The 14242-nt window shown below is 44.7% G+C and overlaps 1 protein-coding gene and 1 pseudogene across 1 annotated transcript in view; both read right to left on the bottom strand.

Moving 5' to 3' along the window:
* The window catches only part of SLC25A36 (solute carrier family 25 (pyrimidine nucleotide carrier), member 36), a 67252-nt gene extending 55156 nt beyond the window's left edge, over window positions 1-12096 (bottom strand). Inside the window, exons 1-3 of the mRNA XM_014542686.1 lie at window positions 12061-12096; window positions 1896-1931; window positions 153-269 (exon numbers count right to left, since the gene is read on the bottom strand). Coding sequence (XP_014398172.1) covers window positions 153-269; window positions 1896-1931; window positions 12061-12096 — 189 coding nt within the window. The remainder of the gene's footprint in view (window positions 1-152; window positions 270-1895; window positions 1932-12060) is intronic.
* Window positions 12097-12660: 564 nt separating this feature from the next.
* LOC106726738 lies at window positions 12661-13039 on the bottom strand (annotated as a pseudogene).
* Between the last annotated feature and the right edge of the window lie 1203 nt (window positions 13040-14242).

Genomic DNA, 14242 nt, shown 5'->3' with positions numbered 1-14242 from the left:
CCTGGGGAAGCCTTCCGCGGGGACCTGCACGGCCGAGGCGAGTGTGACTTCGACCTCGTGGCGGCTGTCCCCGTCCAGAAGCAGGTATCTCTGGTTATTGGAAAGACATTGGAAAGACGACAAACCGTCGTTTCTGTGTTTGCAAACCTTACGAGGAGGATGGCTCCGCTGGCTGAGCGCACGAGGAGCTGCTTGTCGGAGAACGCGGCCTCCTTGCGCGACACGCACGGGCACGTCCGGGAAGCACGTGTCTCTGTCATTCTTTTTATCTGACCGTCCAAGGGAAAGAGGTCAGTGCCCCTGACTACATAGTCAGATTATTGCATGTTTTCTTTTTGTGTGTTTGTTGTTAATCCTCACCTGAGGATATTTTTCCATTGGATTTTAGAGTGGAAGGGAGGGGGAGAGACAAAAACACAAACATCGATGTGAGAGAAACACGTTGATTGGTGGCCTCCGGCATGTGCCCCAACAGGGCCGGGGATCGCACCTGCACCCTTCAGTCGCTCTACCCACTGAGCCACACTGGCTAGGGCCACATATTGTATGTTTTAAAAATCCTTGCAGCACACCGGTGTGCTTCCTGCGGCACTCCAGATGAACATTGCTGCCCTAGGGGATTACACAACAAAGTCACTGAACTAGTGGAACTTGCACTTAGGATAAAAAAAAAGTTCTACTGCATAGCTTAGTATGAGGAGGCCTGAATCAATAGCATTTCACTTGAAAAAACTGTGATGATAAAACTTTTAAAGAAGCAGAAGGAGCCCGTTCGGCGTGGCTCAGTGGTTGAGCGCCGTCGACCTATGAACCAGGAGGTCAACGATTTGTTTCCCAATCAGGGCACATGCCTGGGTTGCGGGCTGGTTGACCCTCAGTAGGGGCCGTGCAGGAGGCAGCGGGTCCATGTTTCCTTGTCATCAATGTTGCTATCTCTCTCCCTTCCTCTCTGAAATCAATAAAAATATACTTTAAAAAATAAAATGACCCAAAACAAACTCAGCCCTTCACTGGGAAAGGAAACACTTTCTCCCATGGGCATAGGTGGCTTCCCAGGCTCCCCGGGGAGGCTGCACACAGCTCCTTGTGCTCTAGGGTCAGGTTGGGTTCAGCCAATGGAAAACACTAGCAGCGGAGGAGAGAGAGGTCAGGCTATTTACATCTCCTTCCTGTCCTCCCCACGGGTTTTTGTTTTTGTTCCTCCGAGGCAGTGGTTCTCAAAGAGACAGCACACCTGCAGCATCTGCACCACCTAGGAGCCAGTGAGAAGTTCGAGTTTTTGGCCCTACTCCCAACTTTCGGGGGACCCAGCAATCTGTATTTTAACAAGCCCTCCAGGGGATTGTGATGCTCTCTACAGTTTGAGAAAGGCTGACACCTGGCCCACAGTTCCTGTGGGCAGACCTTCCCTGCAGTCCTAGCTTCTACTAGACTCAGTAATTCTCTCCCCTTTTATTGTTCCTTCAGATCTGGGGGTAGAAAGGGCTTCTCAGCACAGGTAGTACTTTGTTACTAGTCGCTCATAACCTCTTGCCGGGTGCCTTTGTAAAGCCTTTGTAAAGTCTTTTCAGTTAAATCGTTTGAGTGAACTACCTGATTCCTGCTGGGCGCGTGCTTGATGCACAGCCACCACCTGTGGGCAAAGTCTGGACACCAAAGTGTCCGCAGTAGCAGGAGTCTGGTCAGATCAGGCTGGCGGAGCTTTGAGTGAGCCTCTCCTATGTGCCAGGCATTTACTCACTTAATGCCCACAAGCCTCCTAGAGGTGAGTATGCATGTTTTACTGACAGTCAACAGAGCCAGACCCATCTCTGTCTAGGACTGGGCTAGTTCTTCCTCCTGGTCAAGGAGACTCCTGGAAAATCCAACCCCTGAAGTCCTCACACAGATCACACCTTCACCCCTGAAGCCACGTTGAAGTTGTCAGCAGCCTGCAATCAGGGTGTGGGAATAAGGGGAGATGGTTAGGCCACTTATGAGCTGTGTGAGAAACAAACAAACAAACAGCTCTTCATTACAGGAGATTAAATTAATTAACATGGAAGAAATGATGGACATAGGAAAAATCACCCTTTGACAATAACTGTTGTAGGCCATAATCAGCAATTAATCAATTTAGTGGGCAAAAGTGTGATGAGAAAGAAGATATTTGCATAGTCTCATAGTATCTCCCACAAGATCCTTGTTCATTACCAAGGGAAAACTCACAGATTTATAGAGGAGAAACCCGGGGACACCCCCTTAACCAAGTGATCACTAGCAATGGGGAAATCAACACCAGGTGCTTTCTGATAAGATGACTGGGAAGGACACAGCATCACTTCTGTGGTGTTCTTGCCAAAAATGCATAACCTGACATTAATCGTGATTAACATCCGACAACTTCAAATAGAGACATTCTACAAAATAACTAGCCTCTATTCTTCAAAAATGTCAAGGTTATAAAAGACAAATACTGAGGAACTGTCTCAGATTGGCAAAGGTTAAGGAGACAGGGCAACTAAATGCAATATGGGTTCCTAGATTGAGTTCTGCAGCAGAAAAAACATTAGTGGGACAACCAGTGAAATTTAAATAAGGTCTATAGGTTAGTTAATAGGAGGGTATACATTTCTTGGTGTTGATTATTCTGTGGTTATGTAAGATGAAGGGTACATAGGAACTCTTTGTATTACTTTTGCAACCTTTTTTATAAGTGTGAAATTATTACAAAGTAAAAAGTTAGACACAATAAATAAATACATTTTAAAAATCAGATGGGTCCACACAATATTGGGCTGGCTGCTGTGTGAAGAATGGGTTTTAGTGGGTAAAAGTGGAGGCAGGAAGACAGGTTATGAGTCTTTTGCAGGTGAATGAAAGGTTGGGAATGAAAGGTGATGGTGACTTGGATGAGAGAATGGGGAGAAGTGGAAGGTAAAAGTTACATACATATACATTTTTAAATTGAGATATAATTCACATGCCATAAAATGCACCATTTCAAAGCGTGTAATTCAGTGGTTTTTAATATATTCTCAGAGTTAAGCAACCATCACCGCTAATTCCAGAGCATTTTTCTCACTCCAAAAGAAACTGCATACTTTAAAAAAAATATATATATTTTTATCCATTTCAGAGAGAAAGGGAGAGGGAGAGAGAGAAAGAAACATCAATGATGAGAGAGAATCATTGACTAGCTGCCTCCTGTGCACCCCCTACTGGGGATTGAGCTGGCAACTGGGGCATGTGCCCTTGACCGAATCGAACCTGGGACCCTTCAGTCCTCAGACCGACGCTCAAACTGAGTCAAACTAGCTAGGGCTACCACACTGCCTTGATTACTATAGCTTTGTAGTGGGCTGGCTTAAAGTTGGGAAGTGTTTGTCCTCCAACTAAAATGGATATTTAATTAATTAATTAATTTATTTATTTACTTATCTATCTATCTATAATTGATATTTTAAAGACAAAGCCAATAAGACTTGTTTATGGATTTGATGGAGAGTATGGAAATATCACAACCTTTAGGACATTTTGGAATCTTTACCTTTTGGAAACGGTGTCTGCCAAAGAAGACTTTCCTTTTTCCAGTTATTAGAAAATGTTTAAGTATGTTTAGAATAATTTGAGTATATGGCTTACTTTTTTCAACTCTGAGTTTTATAAAGTATAAATACAGATCAAGTGTTTTAGATAAAAATATTTTGCACTAGATTTTTAAGTTGAAATGGGCTATATGTGTAAAATACCCACAAGATTCAAAGACAGTATGAAAAGAGGATACAGAATGTCTTGTTGATAATTTTATATTGATTACATGTTGAATAGATAATATTTTGGATATACTGGATCAAGTAAGATACTTTGATCACCAAGAGCAAAGACGTGTTATTAGAGACGAAGGCTCAGATCATCCACAATCTTGTATGGATGTGAAAGTTGAACAGTGAAGAGGGCCGTTAGGAAAAAAAAAAGATTATTTATTTGAAATAATAGTGTTGGAGGAGCTCTACCGACACCTTGGGCCATCAGAAAGATGAACACATGGGTCCTAGAGCAAATTAAGCCTGGAATTTTGCTGGAGGCAAAATGACAAAACCAAAGCTGTTCTTTGGGCACATCATGAGAAGGTAGGGTTCTTTGGAAAAGGCAATAGTGCTGGGGAGAATAGAAGACAGTAGGAAAAGCGGTAGGCCAAATATGAAATGGATTGGCTCCATAAAAGAAGCCATGGGCATGAGTCTGCAGGAGCTGAGCAGGGCTGCCGAGGACAGGATATTGTGGACATCGCTCACTCACAGGGTCTCTGGGGACTGGAGCCGACTCAATGGCACGTAACATATACAAGATACTTTACTAACATCACCAGATTTTTGTTTTTTTACTGTTTAAAATGATGTCATTATAAAGGTACATTATTTCTAGTAGACAGAGCTGCTCTAGATGTTTAATGATGAGCTGCCAATGCCATTTCAACAACCAAGATAATCACATAGCAAAGGGGCTGTAGTGACACCTACCATTGAGATTTAATGTTCCAATTCAGTGGAGGCTATAAATGAGATTAATTGGAAAAACAAAGGCAAAGACTGGTCTGGGCGATAACGAAGTGTTTGAGGGTACTTTGCCCTCTTCTCCTTCCTCTTTCTCTTCTTAAGTGACAATCCCCCTCCCCCCTCTCACAGGCCCTCTCTGACTTAGTATATAGCTTCTCTTTCCTAAGAGGAAGGAGGCAAAGTTCTGCAGTTCTCCCAGTCAGACTGCTCTCCCCTCCCTTCTCAGGGGCTCACATTCTTCATACTCTACATATCACCAAATTTTTTCTGGAGAAACAGGCAAGAAACTTAACTCTCAAGTTGGTTGGCAAACTATTTCTGTAAATACTTGAGGCTTTGTTGCCATTGTCTCTCTCTCTCTCAGCCAGTCTCTCTCTCTCAGCCATTCAATTCTGCTGTTTTAGTGTGAAAATAGCTATAGACAATGTGTAAACAAATGGGCGGGGCTAGGTTCCAATAAAACTTTATTTATGCACACTGAAATTAGAATTTCATATAATGTTCCCATGTCATAAAATATTCTTTTTTTCAACCCTGCCCCCACAACTCTTTCAAAATGTAAAAGCCATTTGAAGCCAGCAGGATTTGGCCTGTGGGTCTGGGTTTGCCAAACCTGCTCTGAAGTAAGAGTGAGGACCTAATGTAATGACATTTAGGGCAGAAGGATCCTTTTGTTACTGGGAAACCCTTGGGTGGGCTCAGGCTGCCTGTAGCAATGTCCAATAAGGAAGGCAGGGTTGAATCATATAAGGCATTTATTGAGAAGACCAGCCAACCAAGAAGACTGGGAGCTTATAAGCATTCAAACCCTGTCTTAAAGCAAGGTGCAGGGGACCGAATTATAAAGGGGAATGGACGAGGGTGAGGCTGGGAACGGAATGTTGCTACATGCAGCTCTGTGGGTCCGCAGATTCAGTTATTCTTGGTTGTCAAGCGATGAGATGATGTCTTGACTCCTGGTAGGGACAGCCTGATCACGCTTAACGGTTCTGCTTGCTTGCTGGGTACATTGTTCGCAGCTGAGTCACCTCCTCAATCACTTTGCCTGGGATCAAAGGGAATATGCAGGTGTATTGGTCTAAGAAATGAAACTCAGAAAAACTTAACCCTCTGTTCCCATATAAGAAACTTAGCCTCCCCTGTTCACATAAGTATATGTATCCTAGGATTTAGAATTAATATGATTATTTTTCAGATTAATTCAGGTGCTCTATAAGTCCTCCCCTATCACTTTCATTCCTTTGCCGTAAAGCTCAGTCCCAGTAAATTGTAGGTATTCAGTACTCTGCCTGAGTGATTGAAATTTTAGGAGCCCTGTCCAAGTAGGTAGGGATGTTAGCACCAAAGTCATCAGGAGACCCTGACAGCAGGAGGGACTTCAGTGCAATAATTGCTCTGAGGCCTGGGAGAGAAGGCTCCCTGCCCTGAGTCCTGTGCTTTAAAAGGCTCTCTTTGGTCCTGGTCTGGCTTTGACATCAATGGATGAAGAATTCACAGGGCAATGGAGACCCATGCACTTGGAGACTAACCTCTTTCTCCACGCTTCAGGTACTTGGGACCCCGTAATTCCTTCAGGTTCACTTTTATGCTGGTGTGGCCTCTTCCCTGGGCACATTCTCCAGTGCCCAGACTGAGACAGGCTAGTAAGCCAGGACAAGTGGAATAGGGAAACTGAGACAGATAGTTAAACGGCTCTGCAGTTTACAGCCATCTAGTAAATCACAAAATCCTATCTTCCCTAACCAGGAATACTTGGAGTAAATGGTTTTCACTTCTCCTCCCCAACCAGAGGGTAAATAGCTTAAATCACCCTACTCGCCAAGATGGCAAAAATCCAATCAGTAGCATTTGCTTCAACTGTTGGCGGTGATAATGACACCAGGTGTTAGACCGGTGGAGTCAGACCAGACCTTGATTCAGCAACCTCGCTACTTGAGTTTATTTAGAAAGTTACAGAGCTAGAATAAGAGCTGTGGAAGAAATGGGCTCAGGAAATGTTACAGAGGCAAAAGAAGGGCTCTTGGACCTTAGGAGAGAGGAGGGGCAGGAGAGCTCTTAGGGGGAGAGCTGCTGGAGCCTCCATCCTAAGGTCTTTTAAAGACTTGGGGTTTAGCCCTAGCTGGCTTGGCTCAGTGGATAGAGCTCCAACCTTCGGACTGAAGGGTCCCAGGTTTGATTCTGTCCAAGGGCACATGCCTGGGTTGCGGGCTTGATCCCCAGTGGGGGGCATGCAGGAGGCAGCCAATCAATGATTCTCCGTCATCATTGATGTTTCTAACTCCCCCTCCTCCCTTCCTCTCTGAAATCAATAAAAAAATATCTCTATATATAAAAGCCTACTGACCATTATGACCAGATGACCGGCCGGTAGCTATGATGTGTACTGACCACCAGGGGGCAGATGCTCAATGCAGAAGCTGCCCCCAGTGGTTAGTATGCTCCCACAGCCAACCTGCTGCCGGCCAACCTCCCATAGTCCCTCCCCACTGCCAGCTGGCCCCAATCGCCCCGGTCACCTGCCAGGCTGAGGGACCCCACCTGTGCACGAATTCGTGCACTGGGCCTCTAGTATATAAAAAGACTTGGGGTTTAGGGGCTGTCGTAGGGGAGGATCTAAAAAACAAATCATTAGCTTTTCAGGTGTGTCCTTTCAGGATTATGGTCTCCACTGATTGGTTGGTATCAGGGCAAGGGGTCTTTAGTCAGTGTAGCTTTTCCTGATGTCAGCTATGGCATTGCTTGTCTGGTTTTACTGCTCCTCTGGGCCTGGAGCTGTAACACAATTGAGGCCTAGCTGTTATTCCTATTCCTAGGGGTTAATGCTTAAGGGAGTATTGTGCAAGGGCCTGCATGGGAGTTGAATTAGGCCACTCTTCAGCCCCTTGTTCCTCCTCCAAGGAGGTCTACCACATGACTAGAAACATGCCAGGAGGAAAGGTCAGGGAAGAGTCCTAACCGCGTGACCAGCGATATGCTAGGGAAGGAATGATTATCTTGGGGTGAGGTCCTTGTTTTTTCAGGTTTCCCATGCTAGGCACCTAGTGCTTTCTGCCCTGGTGACCTTTCGTACCTGGCCCATCATCCTTCTCTGCCCATGTCTGTCTAACTGCCTAACACACAACCACTTCCAAGGATGGATGAAGTTAAGGGAATAAATCTTATTTTAGGTCATCAGCATAAAGCTGATGAATATTCTATTGAGATCTTCCCCTAAGACAGTGGTTCTCAACCTTCTGGCCCTTTAAATACAGTTCCTCATGTTATGACCCAACCATAAAATTATTTTCGTTGCTACTTCATAACTGTAATGTTGCTACTGTTATGAATTGTAATGTAAATATCTGATATGCAGGTTGGTCTTAGGCAACCCCTGTGAAAGTGTCGTTCGACCGCCAAAGGGGTCTCGACCCACAGGTTGAGAACCGCTGCCCTAAGACCTTCCCTAAACACCCAGCCTTTAAAAACCCTCAAAATGAAGGAGCGTTCCGGTGCTTTTCCTTCTTCCTCTTCTTCACTCTCAGGTGTGCACTTCCTAAACTCTAAGGCAGTGGTTCCCAACCTTGGCTGCACATTAGAATCACCTGGGAATCTTTTTAAAATCCTGATTTCTGGGCCTCATCCTCAGGAAATTCTGTTTCTTTGTTATGGGGTGAGGCCACAACATTAGTAACAAAGAAACAGAATTTCCGGAGGATGAGGCCAAGAAATCAGGATTTTAAAAAGATTCCCAGGTGATTCTAATGTGCAGCCAAGGTTGAGAACCACTGCTCTAAGGGAACCCATGAGACTTGCAACAGGGGAGCAATGGGCAGATGCAGCTCGTCCAGGGCTGACCCCCTGAACTTTTCTTTGACTTCTCAGTGAGCCAAAACAGCCCCATCTAGTCTCTCTCCCATAGCTTCTTCTATCCTAAGCCCTTCCTTGTTTCACTGTCCCCAGCTTTAATAAATATACTCTCAAAATCTCCTAGACTCAAGTTGTGAAATCTTTCCAACACCAAATCAAGAACCCACACACTGCAGGCTGGCCAGAGGCAGACCCACTCCAGGCCGGGTCCCCTTTCCGGTAATAAGACAACACTATCAATGTGCTCAAGCCTGGGCCCAAGAGATGGCCAAGGGGCAATTGTTTGCATAGGATGTGATGGAGCTTGGAAGCATGGGCTAGGGCTTATGTGTGTGGGGGTGAGAAGGGTAGGGGTGGCCAGGGATAGAGGGCCAGGGATGGCTTCTTCTATTTGGCCATATTAGGCATAGAATTCTAAATTTAAACCTAGCTAGACAGGTAGTTATGAAGGTATATTTGTCATGTCATGTCAGCATGAAACAGACAACCAATGGATCTGTGCTGCCTATCACTAGTGAGCCAATTCAGCAGAGACAGGGTTGAATCATATGAGTGTTTATTCCAATACAGCTGACAGTATGGGAGAGCAGCAGGTCATCCACAAAAATCTACTCTGCAGCCCCCCCCAAACCAGCTGCTTGTATAGGGTAAGACAAAAATTACATGAGGAAGGAGGGATTACAGGCATGGGGAAGCAGGCTATGAAAGCTGGGGTGGGACTCTATTGTTTGAACAACAAGGTTGTTAACCTTTCCATGATAATAGGCAATTCTTGAATGAACATGGACCGCATTCGAAGGTTGACTCCCAGACAAGTTAGAATGTCCCAGGGAGAGGGGGATGGAACTCCTAGCCAGGTTAGAATGTCCTCCTTTCTTTAACCAGAACAAGGCAGTCACGGTTGACAGAGCATGATGAATTTTGATCAGCTCTAGCAAGACATGAACATTGCCATCCTTACACCTTATGTTTGCCGAATACTTCTAAATTCTAAACAAGTAAAATGATTTTCATGGTCAGTCCCTGGATTCCTTTCCTGGAAAGCACCCGTGATAGCAAAAGCTGTGGTTTTCTCCTCTTCTTTTCCATGCCTGCCCTCTGATGGTCAATCAAGAGAAATACAGTCAGATTCCTCTCAGTGTCCCATTCTGGCAGAGGCGGTGGCAAACTCAGCCACCTGCTGGGCCCAACAGGAAATGTAGAAGAATGAAGCCAGCAGGATGTGAGACTGGGGAGTAGTGGGGTGTATTGGAGAACTCAGGCCTCTTCTAAAAGGGAATGACCTACTCACTCAGGGTGGAAGGCTGCTTCTATAGGACTGTGAGTCTAGAACAGAGGTCATAACCTGGCAGCCTGTACAGCTAGATGTCCTTTGTGTGGCCTTCACAGTGTTGATGCATACAGTGTCTCAAAATAGTTTCATTCATTAAAATGTTTTTATTTCCAGCTCTTTTCTAAATATCTGAATATTTGGCAACTCCAAGTTTACATGGCAACAATCTGGCAATATAATGGTTGTTAGAGGACTTTTGAAAATGACAGATGACATTCAAGAGCAAGTTAGGATTTTCTCAATCAAAGAAAGAATTATCTCTATGATATCCCCAACAGATATGGCCATATGTTTTATACTTTAGAAATTCCAGAAAATAGGAAATAAATTAATTTTACTTGCTTTTATTTTTTAATTAATTTTATTTGCTTTTAATTATTTATTATGTAATATTTCATACGAACAAAATCACACAAATACATACTTATTATAGGGCATGTGAAATAATAAATGATCTTTTCTCCACCATCCATCATAAAAAATTGGACATTGCCAGAACTTTCGAAAGCTCCCTGTGTCCTTTTCCCATTGAATCCTCTCTCTACCCTTTGAGGGTAAATACCATTTTGTTTTCTTTATCATTCATTTGCTAAACTCTTAGTTATTCTGAGAATTATTCTAATAATTTATTGTTTCTTTGAGATTTCTATGTAGACAATCATTTCATTTGAGAAAATTAACTCCTATTTTTTTTCTTTCCAATCATTATATCTCTTATTTGTTTTTCTTATTATACTAATTAGGTTCTCGAACTAATGTTGGTGAGAAGTGGTAACAGTAGGGAAATCCTTATTGTTGTTATTATTATTTATGTTAATCCTCACCTGAGAATATTTTCCCATTGATTTTTAGAGAGAGTTGAAAGGAGGGGGAGAGACGCACAGAAACATTGATGTGAGAGCGACACATCGACTGGTTGCCTTCTGCAAGCAGTCAGGGATCGAGCCTGCAATGCAGATACGTGCCTTTGAACTGGAATCGAACCCAAGACCCTTTGGTTCTCGGGCCAACGCTGTAACCACTGAGCCAAACCAACCAGGGCTGTTGTCTTGTTTTTAACACCATAAAACAAGGTACATTTAGAGAAGTCTAGCTTCTGTACTATTCCAGACCATCTTTTTTTCTTCCTCCCCCCCCTTTTTTTTTATTATATGACCATTTACTGTTAGGTTTTGGTTTATTTGTTAATTGCTGCAACGACTTCTGACACCAGCTACCCAGAGTTAGGCCAGACTTCATAGGTTAAGAGTACTGTGCTCCAAAAAAAGAAAAAGAAACAAAATAGTACAGTGCTCCACAGACTGACCCCCATTTCAAATACCAGCCATAGGCTAGGGCCGTGATCAGCAAACCGCGGCTCGTGAGCCACATGCGGCTTTTTGGCCCCTTCAGTGGGGCTCTTCCACAAAATACCGGCTCTTCCTCAAAATACCGACTTCTGTGCATGGGCCACGAAGTTTCAATCACATTGTACGTGCACGCCCGCATGTGGTATTTTGTGGAAGAGCCACACTGAAAGGGCCAAAGAGCCGCATGTGGCTCCTGAGCCTCGGTTTGCCGAGCCTCAGTTTGCCGACCACTGGGCTAGGGCATTTCCAGGGCCACCCTCACTTCTGAATAACTGGCTACAGATTTGAGGGTTCTAACATTAAATACTAGGGGCCCAGTGCATGAATTCGTGCACCTTGAAAGGAACTGTGGGCCAAGAGGCTGTGGTGGGCACAGGGGGAGGTCTCAGCCCATCTTCTGCTCCCTGCCTGGCCCCTCCCGTCGTAGCCCCTTGACCCCTTGTCTGCAGGCAGCCCTGCTCCCACCACCGCCGCTCCCCTGTGCTGACGGCGCTGGCCCCGCTCACACCTGCTGCCGGCACCAGCAGCACGTGTGAGCAGGACTGGCGCTGTCAGTGGGTGCGAGCAGCGACTGATGCCCTGATCACCCCTTAGGAGCAGGGGGAGGTGGAGAAGCCCTCAGGGGCGATCAGGGTTGGCAGCCACCGCTCGCACCCACTGATAGTGCCAACTGATCGGGACCAGCGCCGGGCACCAGCAGTGGGTGCGAGCGGCAGCTCTGGTGCCGGCAATGGGTGCGAGCGGGGCCATCGCTGACAGTGGGTGGGAGCGGCAGCTGCCGGCCCCAATTGCCCCTCAGGAGGTGGAGAAGTCCTGAGGGGCTATCAGGGCCGGCAGCCGCTGATGGCACCGAGTGATTGGGGCCGGTGTTGGCAGGGGGTGTGAGTGCCCGGTGGGACCACTGCGCACGGGAGCAAAGAAATTTCAGTAAACACCAGAGGCTTGCCCGATGACAGCTACCGGTGCCCTGCCTTGGTCTTGCGCCCCCGCTCACCTGTTCCACCATCCTGCCACGGCTGAGGCTCGCCATGTGCCATGCTCTGCCACCTGCTGCAGGCTCCTGCCATGTTCTGCGCGCACCCCCTGGTGGTCAGCGCATGTCATAGTGACTGGTTGTTCGGTTGTTCCACCGTTCGGTCTATTTGCATATTAGGGTTTTATATATATAGATACTTTGAATTCCTAGGATAAACTCAATTTGGTAATGAATATATTATCTTTTTCATAAGTTGCTAGATTCAGGTTGCCAATATTCAGTTTATGATTTTTGTATGTATGTGAATGAGTGCGATGGGTCCTTGATTATCTTATCTATCTAGGCTTTTGATATCAGTTACAATAATTTCAAAGAATAAAGGTGGGGAGTTTAAAATATCTGTTCCTTGAAAGTTTGGTAGAACTCACCTTTACTTTAAAAAAATTTTAGGATATATTTTTATTGATTTCAGAGAGGAAGGGAGAGGGAGAGAGAGATACAAACATCAATGATGAGAGGGAATCATTGATGGGCTGCCTCCTACACACTCCAACTAACTGAGCCACACTGGCCAGGACTCTTTCTTGCAGTTTTATAACTTTATTTGATAATCAGCAGTTAGTTCTCATCCACTTTAATTATTGATTTTTGGCAGTGGTAAAAGGTACACAGGTGACCAACACACAGAGCTTGTTTAGTGAATCTTCATCCTCATTACGTTTTCTGGACAACTGCACCTGGATACACTGTGGACATTCCTATTCCTTTGGCCCAGACAGCTTTGCTCAACCTGGTGTCCATGCACACATCTGGAGTTCCCATCTCCTTCCTGGAAGGTTTCTGGATCTCTTTGAGTGCCTGAGGGGCCACACTTCTTGAAACCCGCTTCATGAGTGTGCTTGTGAACGTCGATGGTGTATTCTCTGCTCACTACCACGTTGATGGCAGAATGGCCCTTCTTCTCGCCACCCTTCTTTGCAGGAGCCATTATGCTGGGCCCAAGTTGGAAAATCTTTCTTTTTAAATCTTTTCCCCTTTGAATCATTTGAGAGTAAGTTTCAGATATCATGCCCCTTTCAACCTCAGTACTTATTATTTGTTTCTTAAGAATAAGGGCCCTCTCTTACATAATCAGAGGGAATTTAATAATTCAAGAAATTTAATATTTTTCTAACTGTTAGACTGTTTGGCACAGTTCACATTCCACTTTTGCTAGTTGTCCCAATAATGTCTTCTCTAGCATTATTTTTTTCTGGCCCATCACTGAATTCAGGCTGTATTTAGTTGTTATTGCTCTTAGATTTCCTTTACTCTGAAATAGTTCCTTAGAGATTCCTTGGTCTTTCATGACATTTACATTTTAGAGACTATAGGATAGTTACTTTGTAGATGTCTCTCATGTTGAATTTGTCCTATGTTTCCTCATGGCTAGGATTGAGTTATGCACTTTTAAAAAGTATATATTTTTATTGATTTCAGAGAGGAAGGGAGAGGGAGAGAGAGAGAGACAGACACATCAATGATGAGAGAGAATCATTGATCAGCTGCCTCCTGCATAACCCCCTACTGGGGATCGAGCCTGCAACCCAGGCATGTGCCCTGAGTGCACTGGGCCTCTAGTATGCATATGAAATCTTTGGTTAATCTCTTCCTGCCCTCCCCCCTTCTCCTTCCCTCTGAGATTCATCAGTCTGTTCCATGTTTCCATGCCTGTGGTTTCCGCTCCTGCATTGAGTGTCTGCCCCCTGGTAGTCAGTGTTCGTCATAGCTACTGGTTGAATGGTCAAATGGTCGCTTAGGCTTTTATATATATAGATAGATGGGAGCATATTCATATATGTGGTCTCTAAGTGACCAAAATGTCATTATGCAGGGCCTGACTGTATATATGATGTACTCCTTTGTGTCTGCCTTTTTTCACTTAAGATAATGTCTGTGAGATTCAACCATGAATCTGTAATGTAGATAGATATAGCCATAGTATGCTGTTTCTTATTGCTGTGTAGTATTCCATTGTGTGAATATACCTTAGTTTGTCCGTTTTTTTTTTATTGAAGGACGTTTGGATTGTTTCTAATTTGGAACTATTATGAATAAAGCCACCATGCACATTCTTGTAAAATCTTTTGGTGGATATGACACTTATTTCCCTTGGTTTATGCCAGTCAAAATTAAGTAAACAGCGCCATGAATTGTTGCC

Source organism: Myotis brandtii, unplaced genomic scaffold, assembly GCF_000412655.1.
Source record: "Myotis brandtii unplaced genomic scaffold, ASM41265v1 scaffold312, whole genome shotgun sequence".
NCBI classification, from domain to species: Eukaryota; Metazoa; Chordata; class Mammalia; order Chiroptera; family Vespertilionidae; genus Myotis; species Myotis brandtii.
The sequence above is the reverse complement of the archived record's forward strand: the minus strand, read 5'-3'. Positions and strand labels throughout refer to the sequence as shown.